Source organism: Myxine glutinosa, chromosome 14 (genome assembly GCF_964187855.1).
Source record: "Myxine glutinosa chromosome 14, kmMyxGlut1.1, whole genome shotgun sequence".
In the NCBI taxonomy this organism is placed as follows: domain Eukaryota; kingdom Metazoa; phylum Chordata; class Myxini; order Myxiniformes; family Myxinidae; genus Myxine; species Myxine glutinosa.
This window is the reverse complement of record NC_136274.1, coordinates 79995445-80018644: the sequence shown is the minus strand read 5'-3', so window position 1 is coordinate 80018644 and position 23200 is coordinate 79995445. Positions and strand designations below refer to the sequence as shown.

General features: G+C 43.1%; 1 protein-coding gene across 5 annotated transcripts in view; it reads right to left on the bottom strand.

Annotated features, from left to right (window-relative positions):
- Nucleotides 1-23200, bottom strand: part of EP400 (E1A binding protein p400) — a 183550-nt gene that overhangs the window by 15833 nt on the left and 144517 nt on the right. For all 5 annotated transcript variants that reach the window (XM_078768379.1, XM_078768380.1, XM_078768381.1 and 2 more), the window contains 5 exons: nt 22638-22694; nt 22385-22521; nt 22100-22156; nt 13487-13565; nt 3704-3829 (listed from right to left, as the gene is read on the bottom strand). In XM_078768379.1, the coding sequence (XP_078624505.1) occupies nt 3704-3829; nt 13487-13565; nt 22100-22156; nt 22385-22521; nt 22638-22694 (456 nt within the window). The remainder of the gene's footprint in view (nt 1-3703; nt 3830-13486; nt 13566-22099; nt 22157-22384; nt 22522-22637; nt 22695-23200) is intronic.

The following is a 23200-nucleotide window of genomic DNA, read 5'->3' as shown; positions in this document are numbered from 1 at the left end:
TGGTGAGGAAAGATTGGAAAGAAGGTGAGGATTGAGGAAACATGGAAACTTAATGCTTAATTATGGTTAACTAGTCTAGTAGGAAGACTAGGTCCCCCTGCACCCCCCGGAGATATACTTCTAATCAGTGTTTCTAGATTGGAAAAAATGTGTAGAAAATGACTAGCTATGGCCCCAAGCTGAAAAAATGTCCCACATACCATTTTTATGCAAATTACTGCTGCAAATTTTATGCAAAATTATGCAAATTTTATGCAAATTTTTGATGAGGAGTAGAGTTGAGGGGTCTTTGAGGGCTTCATTGAGGTGCTCTCGGTTGCAAGACTGGGTCATTCTGAGAAGCACAGCAGGGTCAGAGATCATGATGTTCTCCTCCTCAGTGAATCTCTCCATCAACAGCCTCTCCATTGCCTCACACACTGTTTTGAGGCAAAAGAGGGACTTTGCGTAGGCCTTTCCACTGAGAACACCTTTGAGAGATCCACTTGTTACTAGTTGTGCCTCAAAGAGAATCTCTGCATATCCAGAACCACGCATCTTGTGTCCAGTGAGCATCCCGATGTAGTTCATGGATGTGTGGAAGGGTCCAATCGTTACTACATGACTAGCAAATTCATTTGGCCAGCGCCAGATGATGGGAAGGGCTTTCATGCAGACACCCAGATCAAATGTATTCAGGACCCATCTCTGACCCACCTCAGCAGTTGCTGCCTCGGAACGCTTCAGTAGCTCACGAACAACTGCGTTGTCTGTGATCGGTCTGTGCCTGGTGCCTGCATGGCATGGCAATGGCCTGCAGCCTGTGCCTGGGCTAGGGGGTTTCACCTCTGCAACTGGTTCTCCCCCACCCAGCAAATCAACAGTCGACTACTGCACGCCTATCCACCAACCGATCACAGACAACGCAGTTGTTCGTGAGCTACTGAAGCGTTCCGAGGCAGCAACTGCTGAGGTGGGTCAGAGATGGGTCCTGAATACATTTGATCTGGGTGTCTGCATGAAAGCCCTTCCCATCATCTGGCGCTGGCCAAATGAATTTGCTAGTCATGTAGTAACGATTGGACCCTTCCACACATCCATGAACTACATCGGGATGCTCACTGGACACAAGATGCGTGGTTCTGGATATGCAGAGATTCTCTTTGAGGCACAACTAGTAACAAGTGGATCTCTCAAAGGTGTTCTCAGTGGAAAGGCCTACGCAAAGTCCCTCTTTTGCCTCAAAACAGTGTGTGAGGCAATGGAGAGGCTGTTGATGGAGAGATTCACTGAGGAGGAGAACATCATGATCTCTGACCCTGCTGTGCTTCTCAGAATGACCCAGTCTTGCAACCGAGAGCACCTCGATGAAGCCCTCAAAGACCCCTCAACTCTACTCCTCATCAAAAATTTGCATAAAATTTGCATAATTTTGCATAAAATTTGCAGCAGTAATTTGCATAAAAATGGTATGTGGGACATTTTTTCAGCTTGGGGCCATAGCTAGTCATTTTCTACACATTTTTTCCAATCTAGAAACACTGATTAGAAGTATATCTCCGGGGGGTGCAGGGGGACCTAGTCTTCCTACTAGACTACGTAATTATGGTTAACGTCTCCCGCGATGACGCTATCTCCGAGGGCCTTTCACTTACTCACCGCAGGCAGGTTGGTGGTCTTTCCGTCTTCTACTGACTCCTCTCCGGCCTTGCTCCCCCAGCTCTCTCTGTGCTCTGTCCCCCAAATATTCCTACAGGTCGCACAAGATCTGCCTGCAACCCTCTTATGGTTAAACTGCCAAAATCAAGACTCTCTGCTCACCTTCACTCCTTCATTCCTCTTTTCTCCTGCCTCTGGAACAAACTCCCTCACTCTCTTCAATCCCACTCCTCCCTCCAGGTCTTCAAATCAGCTGTTCACCACCATCTCTTATCTTCCCCCATCCAAAACCTTGATCTTTTCTACCCCTGCTAACTTCACCCCAAATCCACTTTTTTGAAATACCAACTTCTTTCCTGGAAGTCCTTGGTGTCTTTGCGGTTTATACCTATCCTGCCTCCCCCAAAGCCCTCTCCCTCCCACACATCTCCCGATGTTCCTGCTCTCAAATGTTGTGTTTGTGTGCTTCCCCTTCTCTCCCCATCTTGTCGACCGCTCCCCTTTTTATATACTTGGTTTGCTTGTTTGTTTGATTTGTTTGTTTGATAAATGTTAGCTCTTTCACGAGCCTAGATTCTGTATACAAAAAAAAACGTGGCTTGCCTAAGATCGCAAGGTCGTGAGTTCAAGCCCCTGATCAAGCCGTTGAATTAACACCAGGTTGGTTGACGCAGCCTGTCATCTTCCGAGGTCAGCAAAATGAGTACCAGCTTACTGGGATGAATGAGACATTTGAGTGCCCTGCATAGGAGTGACACCCAACCCAGATTGTGCCCAATAGCCAATAAACTACTTTGGCAGCCCCATGCATCTGATGATGCAAAAAGGAGTGGTCATCATCATCATAATCACCATTGAGTGATTGGGCTAAAACGATATATAGCACGATATCTCAAAATTTTGTGGACTGATTCAGATGAAACTTGGACAGGTTGTGTGTGTGACAAGGAAGAGATGATTCAATTTTGGTGAATATCTGAATATGGATCCAAATACGAGTGTTATTGAATTTTGAAGTGATTTTTTTTACCATTGAGCAATGAGGCCGAAATGATACACAGCACGATATTTCAAAAAGTTGTGGATGAGTTATGACTAAACTTGGTGGGTGAGTTGGTTAGGTGACAAGAACAAGCCGATTAGATTTTGGTTCCGGTCCGAATCCAGATCCAACCTATCATTGGGATACAAAACGGACTGTTCAGCCTGGCAGCGGTAGGCACTCTACTGAGTGCCATTCTAGTTGCAATTGCATTGGCCCATATGCTAACACCAGAGGCCTCAAGTGTGATGCCGATACACACAGTCGCCTTCAAAATCCCATGACGCACATTGACTCCAACCTTTCCATATTGGATAAACCTTTTAACAGTCGCTTAGGTTGTTTTACACTGAACGGAAAACTTATAGGGAGAGCATGGCGATTGTGACTATGACACTTTTGAAGATGTCTTAGGCTTACCAAAAATGGCGGACGTATGATTTTTTTTCAGGTTACAATTGTGGGTGGTGTCAGACAACCTGTCCAACCAATGGGTATAGAGTGGACATACATACAATCGTACATATATACATACATATAAACAATTGCTCCATTACATATAGATAACGCATTATGTTTAAACATGTTCTAATGAATAAAGCAATACTTATGCAAAGACAGTTTGCCTGAGATATTAAATTGAAATTCAATATTATTTATAGAAAAGATCATCATCCACATTTCATGCCCAATCACAATATTTAATTCATTTCATGAACAGGTATCGAGCATTTTACGGGGGAGTGACACACTGCCCTCGCTTGAAAAATTCCATGGAGAAAACCTCCGAGACCAATGCTGATAGAACACGACATGGGTATGCAGTGCTTTGGACACCTACCTGTTTATAAAAAAGCATGTCTGGTGGCTCAAAAGTAAAAGGCAAGTCCAGCATTTCCAGCAAGGTCTTTTATGCCCTTAGTAACGCGGTTATTAACTGCATCGTGGGGGTTTTCGTAAGTCCACAAAAATGAGAAACCTGAGTGTATATGGGCACGAGGGTGGTGTTGTAATCATGCCTACCAGGTTAGCTGCGATGGTAGATCCATTTGACGTTGCTACAGCAGCTTGTACAAGGGATTGTTGTGCAACCTGCTGCTGCTGCTGCTGAGCCACTGCTATTTGCTGTCGTTGTTGCTCTGCCAATGCCTGAGGTCATAATTTGAACCAGACATAACATAAATAAATAAATACGTTGGCAGCCATAACACGATTAATCGACAGCGTGAACATTTTCCACTTCATGTCATGTGACACCACATTGTCAGGCTGCACAATGGAAAAGATGCATTATGGATGAGTATCAATACTACTTTTGTACAATGGAAGAAGAAATGAATGGTCAGAAACCAAATTTTTTTTTTTTAAATAAATAAGTAAATAACTACGTAAACGATGAAGCAAGCAAATAACTTCCATAGGAAAGTGGGCTGGGTATGGCCCATAACATCCTGTGGACAGGTCCACCTGCCTACGTCAAACAAAAGGTGGACAAACCAAGGGAAATGGATTTGATTTCCATGGTAATCACTATGATTGCAAACAGCTGGATGATGTTCCCCTGCGCACCCCTGGTGCACAGGAAAACAAGGTAGTAGAGGTAATGTTGAGAGTTCCCCTTACTAATGAGTGGGAGAAGTCGGGAAGTGGTGGTAATGTTAAGATGCAAAATGTAAAAGGGGAAAGATAAATCTTTGTTGTGCAATTCACGGGATGGAGAGGTCAAGAGGTAACGACAATTGGCACAGGACAGGAAAAGTACAAGTTATTTTGGTCGGGAGGGGAAGAAGCTGAAGGGGGGATGTTGGTGTACTTGTTGCAGGAAATATACATAAAGTTATACATAATGTCAGCTTATGCACCACAAGTCAACTTGGGTGAGGAGGAGAGATTGGTTTGGGAAGAATTAGATGATGAGATTTTTGAGAAGTTAACACTGGGTGGGGACTTAAATGGATATGCAGGAGAAAAGACAGGTGGATTTGAGGGAGTGCATGGGGGTGGAAGGGTTGGGTATGGAGAAAGAAACGCAACAGCAACAGATGTGTGAACTTCATGCATGTTTTAAGAAAAGGGCACAACAGCTGGTAACATACATGGATGGAGAATTGAAGAGTCAGATTAAAAATTGGTAAGTACGTTGGAGTCTCAGCGGAGGAGTACTTAATGTGAAAGTGATACCTGGGGAAGACTGTTTCACACAACACGGATTAGTTGTTGGTCACTGAAGGATTAAGATTGGAGAGAAGGTTAAGTACGTGAAATTCAGATTGAAAGTTTGGAAATTGAAGGATAGTGGTAGAGGGATCAGAGGGAGAATAACAAGTGAATGCGACTGAGGATGATGAATTTTGGGGGCAGTGAGGGATGCATGGAAGAAAGCAGTTCACGAGGCATGTCCGATGAATACAGGAAATTTTTGGTCAGGCCAGTCTTTTGGGACTGCTACAGGCAACATGTAACCCAGTGCTACCTGCCTCATGGTTGGGTTGTCGGCGACTAATCCGACACCCCTCACTGGCTTTCCTAATGGGGAGGGTGACTATGACACCTGCCACGACCAAAAAGAACACCTGGCAAAGGGCGGATGAGCTCCCGTAGGGAGCCAACAGCCATCTAGTAAGGAGATGGTGTCTCCTAAAAAACACCTATCCGGTTTGGACCGGTTCAAGTCACACCAAAGACTTTAAAAATGGTACGTGCTGCTTCCTTGCTTGAAAAGGATGGAGCATGGTCAATCCTGATCGGCTGGCATCCTTGGGGAGGAAGTTCCTCTTGAGGAAATGCCCAGCTGAGTATGGTAAGAAAAGCGGTGCCATTATGACATCGCTGGTACCCAGAGTAAGGAACAGATGGTTCGAGAGGAATACAAGTGTTTAATGAAGGAAGCAAAAATAAATATGAAGAGTGGGGAAAGAGCTTGAATAATTCAGAAGGAAGAAACAACATTCAGGATATGTAGACAGACGATGAAAGCTCGACCGGATGTTCTAGGAATTGAATGTCTGTGGAGAAAGGATGGAAAGGTTACAATTATAAAATAGGAAGTTGAAAAGGAATGGAGACTACTTCCCAAAGATGTGAATGAGGATATTTAATGTTGATAAAGAGGTGGAGAGCAGGAAAGTAGAAGGTGCGGAGTAGGAAATATCAAAGGAAGAGGTTAGGTAAGCTATTAATAAATTAAAGATAAAGCAGCATGACCACCTGGTGTTGTGGTTGAGGTGTTGGAGGCAGCAGGAGAGTTGGGAGTAAAGTGGATGACTGAGTTGTGTCGGATGATATGGAGGAATGAATATATCCCGGACGATTGGTTGGACAGTACAATTATACCTTTGTTTAAGATGAAAAGTGACCAACAACACGTTCTCCATCATACAGGGGAGTAAAGATGTTAGAGCGGGCATGGAAGATAATTATTTGAGAAGGTTATTGAGAGTAGTTGTCAATATAGATGTGAACCAATTTGGCTTTACGAGTGGATGGGAAATGACAGATGCAATCTTTATCGTGAGGCAGATTCAAGAGAAGTACTTCGCGAAGAAGAAGAAGCAGAAGAAGAAGAAGAAGAAGCCACACCACGTGTTTGTGGATCTTAAGAAGACATACAATAGAGTACCATGGGTAATTGCGGAATGGACACTTAGAAGACAGAGAGCAACAGAGGATTGGGTGAGGGCAGTCATGCCAATGTATAAGAGGCCATGAAAATGAATAAGAACTAGTGGAAGATACACAGAGTCATTTGAAGTGAAAGTATATTTATATCAGGGATCAATGTTGAGGCCCTTGTGTTTTGTACTCGTTGTAGAAAAGCTTACAAAAGAGGTCAGGGTTCGACTCCCTTCGGAACTATATACAGATGACGTCGTCTCGACAGCAAATACAGAATTAGAAGTAAAGGAGATGTTTCATATTGGGAAGGAAGCAATGGAGTGCAAGGGATTGAGGGTGAATCCTGAAAAGACAAACCAGATGGTTAGTGGCGAAGAAGAAAGGAAGGAGAGTGTGAGAAATAGCCTTGTGTGATTTGTGGTAAAGACGTGGAGTCGAGTTAGATTCAATGTGTCTTCCAAAAGGTGGTGTGATCAAAAATATAGTGGAGTTGAGGGAAGTTTGGGTATACGGTCGTGGCTGGTAGTTTCAGATGTAAAAAGTGCATCGGGTGGAAATTAAGATGCAGAGAACATGGGGGCAATGGATTTGGGATTTGAAGTTAAGCTGGAAAAGGTTAAGAGTTTTGGTTACTTAGATGTCAGATGCAGGTGGTAGAGCAGAGATAGCTGGGATGATGGTAGCATTAAATAAGAGGTGGGAGTGTCGTTGAAGCTGAAGGGAAAGGTGTATGCTGCATGTGTGAGAAGTGTTATGATTTATGGGAGAGAGACATGGGTAATGAACGTAGAGCAGCAACGAAGGCTGGAAAGGGTGGAAATGCGAATGGTTCGGTGGATGTGTGGAGTATCGTTGAGGGAGAGGAAGACAAATGATGAATTGCGAAAGATGATGGGAATAGAGCCTGTGATTGATGCTGTGAAGAGGAACAGGTTGAGATGGTTTGGTCATGTGTTGAGGAAGGATGAAAGTGACTGGTTGAGAAGAGTGATGGAAATGAATGTAGAAGGAAGTAGAGGACGGGGAAGACTAAGAAAGACTTGGCTAAAGATGGTGGAAGAAGAAATGCGGGCAAGGGGGGTTAACAAGGGGAGATGCAGAAAATAGGGCAAAATGGAGAAGATTGTCATGGGGACCGCAAGGCTAACCCCCGCTCTAGCAGGGAAAATGGCCTTAAAATGCATGTTGTTGTTGTTGCTGTTGTTGTAGTTGAGAGGCATTTTAACACCAAAATATCCCAAGCACAGTAAAATTAGAGTATATATAGCTGGCATTGGACCAGTTTTGACATACGGTAGTGGGAATGAGGGTAGAAGATGACAGAATAATACAAAGGACAGAGCTAAGGATGATGAAATAGATGTGTGGGGTGATGTGAACGGATAAGCAGAGTGGCGTGGACAGGAGGCTCAAAGCTAATAGTACCGAATAAGAGTTGAGAAAGAGAAGACGAAGGTGGTTTGGCATGTGGCGAGAAGGAAACATGTGTCTGTCAAGAAAGTTACTACAGGGTGATTTTTATAAACGAGAATGAATGAATGAATGATCGTTTTAAGGCCATTTTCCCTGCTAGAGCGGAGATTAGCCTTGCGGGCCCCATGACAATCATGGTTCCCTGTTTGAGGCAATGTTTTTATGGCCGGATGCCCTTCCTGGTGCCAACCCTTGGTCACCTCTTACGATGCGAAGGGATACGGTGTACCTATTCTAAACCGGGGTACACAACGGGATCATTCATCCCAGCAAGCTGGTACTCAATTTGCCGACCTCGGAAGGATGACAGGCTGAGTCAACCCCCCTGGTGTTAATTCAGCGATCGACCGGGATTCGAACCCAGGATCCTAGGATCCCAAGCCGGCACCTTAACCGCTAAGCCAACACCAGGCTAAGCCAACACCAATTTTTATAAACGAGAAATGAAAATAATTTCCATACACTAAAAACTGGAGCCGTTAGGAAGCTAATATTTTGCGTGAACGCAGCCTAATGTTACAGAACGACGTGACATGATCCTGAGTGTCATCAAGCATCACGTGACCCAGCAGTGACGTTTAATGGTGTCCACTCAGTCAGGCCATGACACTCACTGTGTGAAAGAACGCGTGTTTCTCGTCGACCATTACATCAAGATTGCTTCCTTTAGGGAATGTCAAATTGCATTTAAAAGTTACTTTGTGCTCATATGAAACCTTGGAAATCAGTGTTATATAAACTGGTGAAGTAGTTCAGAGAAACAGTCTGCGTGAAAGTGAAAAATCAGTGATATGGAAACTGGTGAAGCAGTTCAGAGAAAGTCTGCGTGAAAGTGAAAAATCAGTGATATGGAAACTGGTGAAGCAGATTAGAGAAACAGGGTGTGTGGAAGTTAAAAATCAGTGTTACAGAAACTGGTGAAGCAGTTCAGAGAAACAGGGTGTGTGAAAGTGAAAAATTAGTGTTATACACACTGGTGAAGCAGTTCCGAGAAACAGGATGTGTGAAAGTGAAAAATCAGTGTTATAGAAACTGGTGAAGCAGTTCAGAGAAATAGGGTTTGTGAAAGTGAAAAATCAGTGATATGGAAACTGGTGAAGCAGTTCAGAGAAACAGGGTGTGTGAAAGTGAAAAATCAGTGTTATAGAAACTGGTGAAGCAGATTATAGAAAGAAACAGGGTGTGTGAAAGTTAAAAAAAATCAGTCTTACAGAAACTGGTGAAGCAGTTTAGGGAAACAGGATGTGTGAAAGTGAAAAATCAGTGTTATAGAAACTGGTGAAGCAGATTATAGAAACAGGGTGTGTGAAAGTGAAAAATCAGTGTTATAGAAACTGGTGAAGCAGATTATAGAAACAGGGTGTGTGAAAGTTTTTAAAAATCAGTCTTACAGAAACTGGTGAAGCGGTTTAGGGAAACAGGATGTGTGAAAGTTAAAAATCAGTGTTATGGAAATTGGTGAAGCAGTTCAGAGAAACAGGGTGTGTGAAAGTGAAAAATCAGTGTTATAGCAACTGGTGAAGCAGTTCAGAGAAACGGTGTGTGAAAGTTAAAAATCAGTGATATGGAAACTGGTGAAGCAGTTCAGAGAAACAGGGTGCGTGTAAGTGAAAAATCAGTGTTATAGCAACTGGTGAAGCAGTTCAGAGAAACGGTGTGTGAAAGTTAAAAATCAGTGATATGGAAACTGGTGAAGCAGTTCAGAGAAACAGGGTGCGTGAAAGTGAAAAATCAGTGTTACAGAAACTGGTGAAGCAGATTCGAGAAACAGGGTGTGTGAAAGTGAAAAATCAGTGATATGGAAACTGGTGAAGCAGTTTAGAGAAACAGGGTGTGTGAAAGTCAAAAATCAGTGTTATAGAAACTGGTGAAGCAGTTCAGAGAAAGTCTGCATGAAAGTGAAAAATCAGTGATATGGAAACTGGTGAAGCAGTTTAGGGAAACAGGATGTGTGAAAGTGAAAAATCAGTGTTATAGAAACGAGTGAAGCAGTTCAGAGAAACAGGGTGCGTGGAAGTTAAAAATCAGTGATATGGAAACTGGTGAAGCAGATTAGAGAAACAGGATGTGTGAAAGTTAAAAATCAGTGTTCTAGAAACTGGTGAAGCAGTTCAGAGAAACAGGGTGTATGAAAGTGAAAAATCAGTGTTATAGAAACTGGTGAAGCAGTTCAGAGAAACAGGGTGTGTGAAAGTGAAAAATCAGTGATATGGAAACTGGTGAAGCAGATTCGAGAAACAGGGCGTGTAAAAAAAAAAAAAAAACCACCTTTAGAGGCCATTTTTCCCCGCAAGCGGGGGTTGGCCTTTTTCGGGAACCGTGGTTGTTGTTGTTTTTCGGTCCCCCTTTTGAAGCAATGTTTTACAGCCGGATGCCCTTCCTGACGCCAACCCTTTTTGCCGCCTTTAACGACAAACAGGGAATTACCAGTGAACTGGTCCTCAATTAGCCGACCTCGGAAGGATGACAGGCTGAGTCAACCCCCCGGCGTTAAAGGGCGTGTGAACGTTTAAAATCAGTGTTACAGAAACTGGTGAAGCAGTTTAGAGAAACAGGGTGTGTGAACGTTAAAAATCAGTGTTACAGGAACTGGTGAAGCAGTTTAGAGAAACAGGGTGTGTGAAAGTTAAAAATCAGTGATATGGAAACTGGTGAGGCAGATTAGAGAAACGGGGTGTGTGAAAGTTAAAAATCAGTGTTATAGAAACTGGTGAAGCAGATTAGAGAAACAGGGTGTGTGAACGTTTAAAATCAGTGTTACAGAAACTGGTGAAGCAGTTTTGAGAAACAGGGTGTGTGAACGTTTAAAATCAGTGATATGGAAACTGGTGAAGCAGATTAGAGAAATAGGGTGTGTGAAAGTTAAAAATCAGTGATATGGAAACTGGTGAAGCAGATTAGAGAAACAGGGCGTGTGAACGTTTAAAATCAGTGTTACAGACACTGGTGAAGCAGTTTAGAGAAACAGGGTGTGTGAAAGTTAAAAATCAGTGATATGGAAACTGGTGAGGCAGATTAGAGAAACAGGGTGCGTGAAAGTTAAAAATCAGTGATATGGAAACTGGTGAAGCAGTTCAGAGAATCAGGCCGCCTGAAAGTGAAAAAGCACATGCGCCAGACAAGTGTTGGTACACCAGAGAAAATGGATGAAGTGCAGGCAAGAATGAAAGCAAGCCCAAAGAAAATTGGAGACGTTTAGCACAACAAGCTCTCTGTTCATATTCCAGCGCAAGGAAGACGGTCAAAACACTCACACTAGATCTGGCTCCAGTTACTGATGCGCCACATTAATTTGTAGGGATAAACATAAATGTGTACCCTCTTGTGAGTGGCTCCAGAGGATGGTAAAAGAACAAGACAATGTTTTGAACATTGTCAAAGAACAAGACAAGAGAATGTTATGTTTTTTTGCAGACAAAACATGGTTTCATCTTTCTGAGCATACAACTTCACAAAACACTCGTTTTATGGCTAAGTGAACAACCTTATGCAATGCATGAAGGGCCATTGCGTTCCTTGAAAATTGGTGTTTGGTGTGCTGAAAGTCGGCAAAGAATTATGAGGCCAATTTTTTTTCTCAGAAACAGTAACCTCAGAACGTTACATCAACATAATCCACGAGTTTATTGGGCACTTCACAGAAGACGAAATCAACCAAGGATGGTTTCAGCAAGATGGTGCCACGAGTCAGACTTTGCGATACAGCGGAACAAACTTAGGCTACTCTTTGGTGACCGTGTAGTGTTTCAGTCATTATGGCCACCTCGATCCCCAGATCTTGCGTCACCAGATTTCTTTTTTGGGGGGATATTTGAAGGATATAGTGTACGCTAAAAATCCACACACTCCTCGTGAATTAAAAACAACAATCAGTGACACAATCAGCAATATTCCCCAAGGAATGATACACTCTGTGCCGGAGAGCCATACATGCTGCGAAGAATGAATTAGTGGCTCGTCTGCTCTTCACCAATGAATGCCGGCAGATAGGATGTTTTTTAAAATTTATTTCACTCACACAAAAGTATATGGACAGATGATCAGTCGGTCGGTCAGTTGGACGAGTGGACAGTCGGTCGAACAGAACTCATTTTAATGTCCCTCGTGTCTCCGATCTTGTTGGAGGTGCGAGGGACAAAAAGAGCTGGGACAGCAAGAAACAAGTTGTTCTTGTTTTGTATGCAGCCTGTGGCTGCTGGTTGCATCATTTTCTGGAAGCGCAGATGTGCCGCTGATGCAGTGCACGTTACCATTAAGCTGGTACTCATTTTGCCAACCTCAGAAGGATGACAGGCTGAGTCAACCCACCTGGTGTCATTTCAACGGCACAACGGCACAACTTCTCTCATCTCCTCTTCCTGTTCAGGCTGGAGTTCCCCAAGGTAGTGTTCTGGGCCCTGTGCTTTTTCTGTATCAATGATCTCTCTGACTCTCTTGAAAATCCTCTCTATCTCTTTGCTGACGACTCTACTCTCTGTCGCTCCATTCCTCATCCCTCAGATTGGCAGTCTGCAGCCTCCTCACTCTCTGCAGACCTGGACAAAATCACAGACTGGGCAAACAAATGGAACATGTCTTTCAATCCTGATAAATCTCACACTCTTACGATGTCTCTCCGAAAAGAACGACTGGAAAACCCTCCCATCCACTTTCTGAATAATCCTCTCCAAGAAGTTCTGTCACTCAAACTTTTGGGTCTCACTATTCGCCATGATCTTTCCTGGGAAAACCACATTTCAAATCTGGCCTCCAAAGCCAGTCGCCGACTGGGCATCCTCCGTCGTGCGAAGTCCTTCCTTGGCACACCTGAGCTCCTCACCACATACAAGGCTTTCATCCGCAGCTCTATGGAATACTGCTCTCCCCTCTGGTCTGGTGCTCCTGCCTCACACCTAGCCCGTCTTCACGCTGTTGAAACCAAAGCGTTCAGAATCATTGGAATCTCCCGCAATGAAGCTAACTCCAAGGGCCTTTCACTCACTCACCGCAGGCAGGTTGGTGGTCTTTCCGTCTTCTACCGACTCCTCTCTGGCCTTGCCCCCCCAGCCCTCTCTGGGCTCTGTCCCCCAAATATTCCTACAGGTCGCACAAGATCTGCCTGCAACCCTCTTATGGTTAAACTGCCAAAATCAAGACTTTCTGCTCACCTTCACTCCTTCATTCCTCTTTTCTCCCGCCTCTGGAACAAACTCCCTCACTCTCTTCAATCCCACTCCACCCTCCAGGTCTTTAAAACAGCTGTTCACCACCATCTCTTATCCTCCCCCATCCAAAACCTTGATCTTTTCTACCCCCGCTAATTTCGGTCCCCTTGTGTTTTATACCTCTCCCCCCCCCCCCCCCCTCCCCTTCCCACGCCTCCTGCCCCCAAGCCCTCTCCCTCCCACACTTCTCCCTGCTCTCAAATGTTGTGGTTGTGTGCTTCCCCTTCTCTCCCCATCTTGTCTTCCGCTCCCTCTTTTTGTATATTTTGTTTGTCTGGTCGATTTGTTTGTGAAATAAATGTCAGCTCTTTCACGAGCCTCGATTCAGTATACAAAAAAAAAACAAAAAAAAAACAAAAAAAAACTGGGGTTCAAACTCAAGACCCTAAGATCTTACGCCAGCCACCTTAACCATAAAGCTCACACCAGGCTTTATAAATAAGTGAAACAGACAGATGCATGTACACAACTATGGTCTGGGTAGTGCGAGGACACAAACCCCAAAAGTACCTACCTTCTTCTCTTTTGTGATGCGATCAGCACGAAGAGTTGCAACTTGCACTGGAGTGAGTGGTTTGTCATAGATGATGCCACTGAAAAAGGAGGTGCAACAAATTTTACAAAATAGACCAAAAATAATAATTCAATCAGTTGACAATATAATGGGAAGTATCTTCCTTTAAGGATGTTGGTTTTCAACAGCAGTTGCTTTCAACACCAACACCAGTTGTCCATCCAGTTGTTGAGCAGCCACATCTACGAGTGTGTTCACTGTTGTTTCATGAGTCGACCAACTGCAATTTCCAAACGTGCTGAAAATAAGGGAATTACTGACTAGAATGTTCATTGTAGAGTTATTGCTAAAGCCCAGGAGATTGTTGGTGGAGTATGCTCCTTCTTCATCAACGGCCACAATAATTCCCACGTTCTTGTGGGGTTAGCTGGGGGAAGCTTGGCCCAAGTCTTTCACGACCAGACTGGCCAGGCCAGAGAATCGACGAAGGTTAGATGACAATATTTGTAATTTGTTCATGGTGCTGGCGATAGCTCATCTAATTCTTCTCTCATCTTTGGATGGCAAATTAATTATTGGCAAATTAATTATTTGGACAAAGGTCAGCATCACATAAAATCATAAATTTTCATCTAATTGACCTGAAATTTCAATTTACCGTTTGAGTTTTGTTATCAAATTTTCGGGCATCCTGTCTGCCAGCATTAATTGGTGGGCGTTAAACATCCCACGTTGTTCTCTGCGAAGAATTGGAGAATCTCCAAATTGGCAGACAGGATGCCCGTTTAATGTCCATGGGAGTATGTTCCTTTGGTAAAATAGGTCGACTGTCATTAAAAAAAAACCACCTTTAGAGGCCATTCTTCCCCGCAAGCAGAATTAATTCATTAATCTGAACTGCGATATATTTAGCCCGTGCACCTGCACAGCAGAAGACAGGATTTTGTAATCACTGTCTGTCTGTCCGGGCCGTATCTTTTTACCATTTGAGAAATTGGCATAAAAAAATTTTTAAACCTTTATTATGAGAATATGGAGAAGGCAAATTAATTATTTGGACAAAGGTCAGCATCACATAAAATCATAAATTTTCATCCAATTGACCTGAAATTTCAATTTACCATTTGAGTTTTGTTATCAAATTTTCGGGCATCCTGTCTGCCAGCATTAATTGGTGGGCGTTAAACATCCCACGTTGTTCTCTGCGAAGAATTGGAGAATCTCCAAATTGGCAGACAGGATGCCCGTTTAATGTCCATGGGAGTATGTTCCTTTGGTAAAATAGGTCGACTGTCATTAAGCAGAATTAATTCATTAATCTGAACTGCGATATATTTAGCCCGTGCACCTGCACAGCAGAAGACAGGATTTTGTAATCACTGTCTGTCTGTCCGGGCCGTATCTTTTTACCATTTGAGAAATTGGCATAAAAAAATTTTTAAACCTTTATTATGAGAATATGGAGAAGGCAAATTAATTATTTGGACAAAGGTCAGCATCACATAAAATCATAAATTTTCATCTAATTGACCTGAAATTTCAATTTACCATTTGAGTTTTGTTATCAAATTTTCAACAAAGCTTTATTATGATAATATTATAACCACCTTTAGAGGCCATGTTTCCCCGCAAAGCGGGGGTTGGCCTTTTTCGGGAACCGTGGTTGTTGTTGTTTTTCGGTCCCCTTTTTGAAGCAATGTTTTACGGCCGGATGCCCTTCCTGACGCCAACCCTTTTTGCCGCCTTTAACGACAAACAGGGAATTACCAGTGAAATGGTACTCAATTTGCCGACCTCGGAAGGATGACAGGCTGAGTCAACCCCCCTGGCGTTAATTCAGCGATCGACCGGGATTCGAACCCAGGATCCTAGGATCCTAAGCCGGCACCCTAGCCGCTAGCCCAACACCAGGGATAATATTGAAAAGGCAAATTAATAATTTGGTCAAAATGTCAAAGGTCAGCATCACAAAGTCGCCAATTTTCATCCGATTGGCCTGAAATTTTAAGAATTTGCATATTGGGTCTCCAAATTGGTTCACTAATCAAAAGCTAAAAGCTGATTGTTTCTTTCAGATCAAAAGGTCAAAGGTTGCATAAAATTGTCAATTTTCATACAATTGACCCGAAATTTCATATTGGGTCACAGAACCAATCAAAAGCTAGAAGCTGATTTATTTTTCTTTTGTTTTTTTTGATTTTTAGATCCAGAAAGCTTATATGAAGCAAAAACAGGCATACTGATTATGTGCATATATAATACATTGTGGTTATACAGATCAGATAATTACAATTGCACCCACCCTCCCCCACCCCAGAAGAAGAAAGTGCCAAAATGGTCATACACATTTTTTTTTGAGATCACATCCAAGATGGCCGACTGGCGGGCATTTTGTTATTTAAACGTGTCCCCATCCATTTCTCGGACATGCATGAACCTACTTTCTTCAAACTTGGCACAAAGACAATACATTAGTATACATATGAAGAATATTTTGTTTTGTCATCTGACCAAAGATGGCCAACTGACAGCCTTTAACTCTCAGGCAAAATGACTAAAACCACGACGGGGGCTAGGACATATTATGTCTTTTTACTGTTGATATTATTATTATTATTATTACGAGTAGAAAAGCCGTCAAAAATGATGGGTTGGAACAGTTTATTCGACGGTACAACCTCGTGAGAGTGCCAAAGTCTGAAGCCTCGGCCTTACAAATTTTTGGGTCCTCTGGGTCTTTTGGGTACTCAGGGTTATTTGGGTCTTTTGGACCCTCTGGGTACTTTGTGTTGAGTATTTCAGATTACAATTGTGGGTTGTGTCATGTCAGCTGTAAAACCAATGGGTGAATGGTCAATATATATATACAGTCATTTGAAAAAGTAAGTACACCCCATGTAGAGTTTTGACTTTTTCAACATATTTCAACATACAGCTATTTGATCTTCATTTCAACAATATTGATAGATAAAGGTGATATAATATAACAAATATCAGGAAACATTTACATATTGTCGTCCATTGTATAATTTAAATAAACATAAATGCAAATTCCGCATGTGGAAAAAGTAAGTACACCCTTGGCTCTAATAGGTGGTATTGCCCCCTTTGGCAGAAACAACCTCAAGTAGGCGTTTCTTATAACTGTCTACCAGTCTCTGACATCGACTGGGAGAAATTTTTGCCCACTCCTCCATGCAGAATTCTTTCAGCTGTGCGATGTTTGAGGGGTTTCTTGCATGCACAGCTCATTTCAAATCCCCCCACAACATCTCGATGGGATTTAGATCCGGGCTTTGACTTGGCCATTTCAGAACCCTCCATTTCTTTCTTTTCAGCCATTCCTTGGTGGATTTACTGGTATGTTTAGGGTCATTGTCATGTTGCAAGGTCCACCTTCGGTTGAGCTTCAACTTTCCGACAGATGGCCTCACATTATCCTCAACACGCTCTGGTACAATGAAGAATTCATAGTGGATTCTATGATGGTGAGCTGCCCAGGCCTTGATGCAGCAAAGCTGCCCCAAACCATAATATTTCCACCACCATGCTTTATAGTTGGTATCAGGTTCTTGTGGTCAAATGCTGTCTTTGGTTTTCGCCAAACATGTCTTCTGGTACTGTGGCCAAATAGCTCTACCTTTGACTCATCTGTCCAGAGCACATTGTTCCAGAAGTGCTGGTCTTTGCCTTGGTGTTCATTGGCAAACTTTAGTCTTGCCCTGATGTTCTTTCTGGACAGCAAAGGTTTCCTCCTGACACACCTCCCATGGAGATCAAATTTGTGCAGCCTCTTTCTAATGGTAGACTCGTGCACTTTGACATCAACAGTGGCAAGAGCTACATGTAGGTGCCGTGATGACATTCTGGGGTTCTTAGAGACTTCTTTCAGCATCTTGCGGTCTGCTCTCGGGCTGAACTTGCTGGGGCGGCCTGGCTTGAACAAGTTAGCAGTTATTTGGAATCTTCTCCACTTGTAGATGATCTTCCGGACAGTCGAATGATTGATTTCAAATTGTTTGGAGATCTTTGTAAATCCCTTCCCAGACTCGTAGGCATCTATAACCTTCTTTCTAAAGGCCTCAGTGAGCTCTTTTGATCTAGGCATGGTGACGCCGCACCCTTCAACAAAAAAAAAAACAAAAAAAAAAACACCTTTAGAGGCCATTTTTCCCCGCAAGCAGGGGTTGGCCTTTTTCGGGAACTGTGGTTGTTGTTGTTTTTCGGTCCCCCTTTTGAAGCAATGTTTTACGGCCGGATGCCCTTCCTGACGCCAACCCTTTTTGCCGCCTTTAACGACAAGCAGGGAATTACCAGTGAACTGGTACTCAATTTGCCGACCTCGGAAGGATGACAGGCTGAGTCAACCCCCCTGGCGTTAATTCAGCGATTGACCGGGATTCGAACCCAGGATCCTAGGATCCTAAGCCGGCACCCTAGCCGCTAGCCCAACACCAGGGCCTTAACCTTCAACAACCTTAACCCTTCCTTAACCTTAACCCTTCAACAACAAAGAGCAAGCCAAACTAAATGTCTGAGGTTTAAATAAGACAGGTTCCTCCAAGATCCTCTCTAACGATGTTCTAATCATTTGCACCTGAGCTGGTGCACCTGATTGTAATTTTAGGTATTTGAAGTAGTGATAAATGTAGGGGTGTACTTACTTTTTCCACATGCGAAATTTGCATTTATGTTTATTTAAATTATACAATGGACTACAAAATGTAAATGTTTCATGATATTTGTTATATTATATCACCTTTATCTATGAATATTGTTGAAATGAAGATCAAATAGCTGTATGTTGAAATATGTTGAAGAAGTCAAAACTTTACATGGGGTGTACTTACTTTTTCATGTGACTGTATATATACGGTATAAACGGCATCAGTGATGACTGTATAAACTGTATAATGTGACTGCATAAACATTTAAACATATAAACTGTCACATCATCATGTGACTGTATAAACGGCATCAGCCCACGGGTCCTAAAATCCTGTTCTTCCACCCTTTCACTCCCTCTCTCTGTTCTCTTCACCCTCTTTTGCTCAAGGTCAACTGCCATCTGCTTGGAAATCAGCCAACATCACCGCTTTACACAAAAAAGGTGCAAAAACAGATCCTAGCAACTACAGACCAATCAGCCTTCTCCCAATTATATCAGCAAAGTCATGGAATCCATCATTGCTTCGGATATGAAATCTTTCCTCTTCTCCAATGGCTTGATCTCTGATCATCAATTTGGTTTCAGACCAGGTCACTCTACTCTGGACATGCTGCTTCTGCTGTCTCAACAATGGATGGAGGTCCTCAATGCCAAACAGGAAATTAGAACTGTCTCCCTCGACATATCACGTGCCTTCGATACGGTCTGGCAACCCGCTCTGCTCACCAAACTCTCCTCTTTTGGTATCAATGGAAATCTCCACGCATGGCTGGCGGACTTCTTCTCTAGTCGTAGTCAACGTGTGGCCCTGAATGGGTTTCTCTCATCTCCTCTTCCTGTTCAGGCTGGAGTTCCCCAAAGCAGTGTTCTGGGCCCTGTGCTTTTTCTGGTCTTCATCAATGATCTCTCTGACTCTCTTGAAAATCCTCTCTATCTCTTTGCTGATGACTCCACTCTCTGCCGCTCCATTCCTCATCCCTCAGATCGGCAGTCTGCAGCCTCCTCACTCTCTGCATACCTGGACAAAATCACAGACTGGGCAAACAAGTGGAACATGTCTTTCAATCCTGACAAATCTCACACTCTTACGATGTCTCTCGGAAAAGACCGACTGGACAACCCTCCCATCTACTTTCTGAATAATCCTCTCCAAGAAGTTCTGTCACTCAAGCTTTTGGGTCTCACGATCTGCCATGATCTTTCCTGGGAAAACCACATTTCCAAGCTGGCCTCCATAGCCAGTCGCCGACTGGGCATCCTCCGTCGTGCGAAGTCCTTCCTTGGCACACCTGAGCTCCTCACCACATACAAGGCTTTCATCCGCAGCTCAATGGAGTACTGCTCTCCCCTCTGGGCTGGTGCTCCTGCCTCACACCTAGCTCGTCTTCACGATGTTGAAACCAAAGCATTCAGAATCATTGGAATCTCCCGCGATGACGCTATCTCCGAGGGCCTTTCACTGACTCACCACAGGCAGGTTGGTGGTCTTTCCGTCTTCTCCCGACTCTTCTCCGGGCCTTGCTCCCCCAGCTCTCTCTGGGCTCTGTCCCCCAAATATTCCTACAGGTTGCACAAGATCTGCCTGCAACCCTCTTGTGGTTAAACTGCCAAAATCAAGACTCTCTGCTCACCTTCACTCCTTCATTCCTCTTTTCTCCCGCCTCTGGAACAAACTCCCTCACTCTCTTCAATTCCACTCCTCCCTCCAGGTCTTTAAAACGGCTGTTCACCACCATCTCTTATCTTCCCCAATCCAAAACCTTGATCTTTTCTACCCCCGCTAATTTCACCCCAAATCCACTATTTGAGGTGCCGACTTCTTTTCTGGAAGTCCTTGGTGTCCTTGCGTTTTATGCCTATCCTGCCTCCCCCCAGGCCCTCTCCGTCCCACACATCTCCCGATGTCCCTGCTCTCAAATGTTGTGTTTGTGTGCTTCCTCCCCTTCTCTCCCCATCTTGTCGACCGCTCCCCTTTTTATATACTTTGTTTGCTTGTTTGTTTGATAAATGTTAGCTCTTTCACGAGCCTCGACTCTGTGTACACAAAAAAAAAAAAAAAAAAAAAAAAAAAAAGTGCGGCGTTACCATGCCGAGATCAAAAGAGCTCTTTGAGGCCTTCAGAAAGAAGGTTATAGATGCCTACGAGTCTGGGAAGGGATTTAAAAAGATCTCCAAACAATTTGAAATCAATCATTCGACTGTCCGGAAGATCATCTACAAGTGGAGAAGATTCCAAACAACTGCCAACTTGTTCAGGCCAGGCCGCCCCAGCAAGTTCAGCCCGAGAGCAGACCGCAAAATGCTGAAAGAAGTCTCGAAGAACCCCAGAATGTCATCACGGGACCTACAGGTAGCTCTTGCCACTGTTGATGTCAAAGTGCACTAGTCTACCATTAGAAAGAGGCTGCACAAATTTGATCTACATGGGAGGTGTGCCAGGAGGCCTAACTTGGCTGTCCAGAAAGAACATCAGGGCAAGACTAAAGTTTGCTAATGAACACCGAGGCAAAGACCAGCACTTCTGGAACAATGTGCTCTGGACAGATGAGTCAAAGGTAGAGCTATTTGGCCACAGTACCAGAAGACATGTTTGGCGAAAACCAAAGACAGTATTTGACCACAAGAACCTGATACCAACTGTAAAGCATGGTGGTGGAAATATAATGGTTTGGGGCAGCTTTGCTGCATCAGGACCTGGGCAGCTCACCATCATAGAATCCACTTTGAATTCTTCATTGTACCAGCGGGTGCTTGAGGATAATGTGAGGCCATCTGTCGGAAAGTTGAAGCTCAACCGAAGGTGGACCTTGCAACATGACAATGACCCTAAACATACCAGTAAATCCACCAAGGAATGGCTGAAAAGAAAGAAATGGAGGGTTCTGGAATGGCCAAGTCACAGCCCGGATCTAAATCCCATCGAGATGTTGTGGGGGGATTTGAAACGAGCTGTGCATGCAAGAAACCACTCAAACATCGTACAGCTGAAAGAATTCTGCATGGAGGAGTGGGCAAAAATTTCTCCCAGTCGATGTCAGAGACTGGTAGACAGTTATAAGAAACGCCTACTTGAGGTTGTTTCTGCCAAAGGGGCCAATACCACCTATTAGAGCCAAGGGTGTACTTACTTTATCCACATGTGAAATTTGCATTTATGTTTATTTAAATTATACAATGGACTACAAAATGTAAATGTTTCATGATATTTGTTATATTATATCACCTTTATCTATCAATATTGTTGAAATGAAGATCAAATAGCTGTATGTTGAAATATGTTGAAAAAGTCAAAACTTCACATGTGACTTACTTACTTTTTCATGTGACTGTATATATATACACAAAGAATTAAGTTAAGCACCCCCCCCCCCGTTTTTTTACAACCTCGCACATTACAAGTTTGTTGTCGTCAAAACAGTGTAATATACCCATGATATTGCTATATTTTCTGGAGAAGTGATATTATGGTCACATAAAAACATAACAATCATGCCGTTTTCAATATTTTATTCTGAATAATTTAAGGTGAAATTTTTTGGGAATTTTAGGCATATTTTCACCTCAATTTAAGTATGGAGCTATAGGTCCATCACGGACAGTGTGGATGACGTTTATGTTTTCTAACGTACAGTCATTGTTCTGAGAAGACCTCTAGCGATCTTTGCGTCAATAACGTGTGTAGGACCCACGTGATCGGATCACTGACTCAACCAATCACTTTTTTTCACTTTGATCACTCAATTTCATCAATGGATAATTGCTAATGTCATACCAATCATTATTTGATCTCACATACCTTAGAATATATGCCAATGTATACATATACACAAAGAATATATATTAGGGGGTGCTTACCTTAATTCGTTGTGTAGGGGTGCTTAACTTAATTCTTTGTGTATACATAAACATAATCACAAACACTTGCTCCATTATACATAGATTACCTTTCTTGCAACACTGCCGCATGCTTTGGGTTCTTCTGGAATGGATTCGTGCCAAGGCTGCAGAGAATAATCACGAGTCAAAATTCTACAATTAAAACAACAAATATCTCAAACATCACAGATGGAATCTCAATTCAATTTTTGGAAGCATGAAGGTTCTTCATCCACATGGTTGACAATACATCGACATATCCAAACCAAAAGTAATCCAACATATTCTACTTCCCAGAAACCTGTAGGCAAAGGATTTTGATACGATAGAGGTTCGTGCGATGCATCGCTTACATAGGCTTTAACGGTGGGCTGCGCTTCGCAGCAGTGATACGTGTATGGTCAAAGCAAGTGCTGTAGAGATCTGTGGCTGTCCAGTGGTCGTCCTGGGTGTAAATCTGCCCCGTGCGCAGGAGTTGGCTGTTTTTCGTCTGAAAGGTAGCCGAATCATCCAGCTTAGAGAGCACGTGTCAGATTGAGAGGTTTTGCTACAACACCATCTGTATTATTACAAAGAGCGGACGTGTACGTTTGTTGCAGGTTTCACCTTGTACAATCCACTCTTGCACTTTTGTTTCTTCTTGGGATTAAGGTCATACATGAGCTGCAGGGAAAAAAAAAAAGAAGCATGTGACCTTATAATTCGAATAGGCAGGCTCTTATTTAATTTAATCTATAGTTGTCTTTCTTTTGATCTAGGATAATCAAATGAAGTCTAATTTGCGATAATCAAACTCAAGTGAGAATGATGGAGTCATTCATTTTTGAAAAGACAATAAAACATTTTTTGTCTCCATTCCAAGACAATGATTTTTCTCGGCTTTTGTGCACTAACTTGAAATGCACAATGCAAGTCTTTATTCTTATCGTCGCAACAGCATTTCTCAAAATACACTTTGACATCTTGTATATTTAATTGTGTTGAGTTGGGAAATATGGCCGATGAGTGGCACTGCGTTTTATAAAGAGGCAACATCGATGGTGTCCATTCAGGCTTGGCAGCATAGTTTTATGTTAGGCCCGGCCAGCTGGTTCATGAAAGACTTGGGCCAGAACAATCCTTCTCCCTCATTCCTCTGTCCAACTAACACCACAAGGAGGTAATAAGTA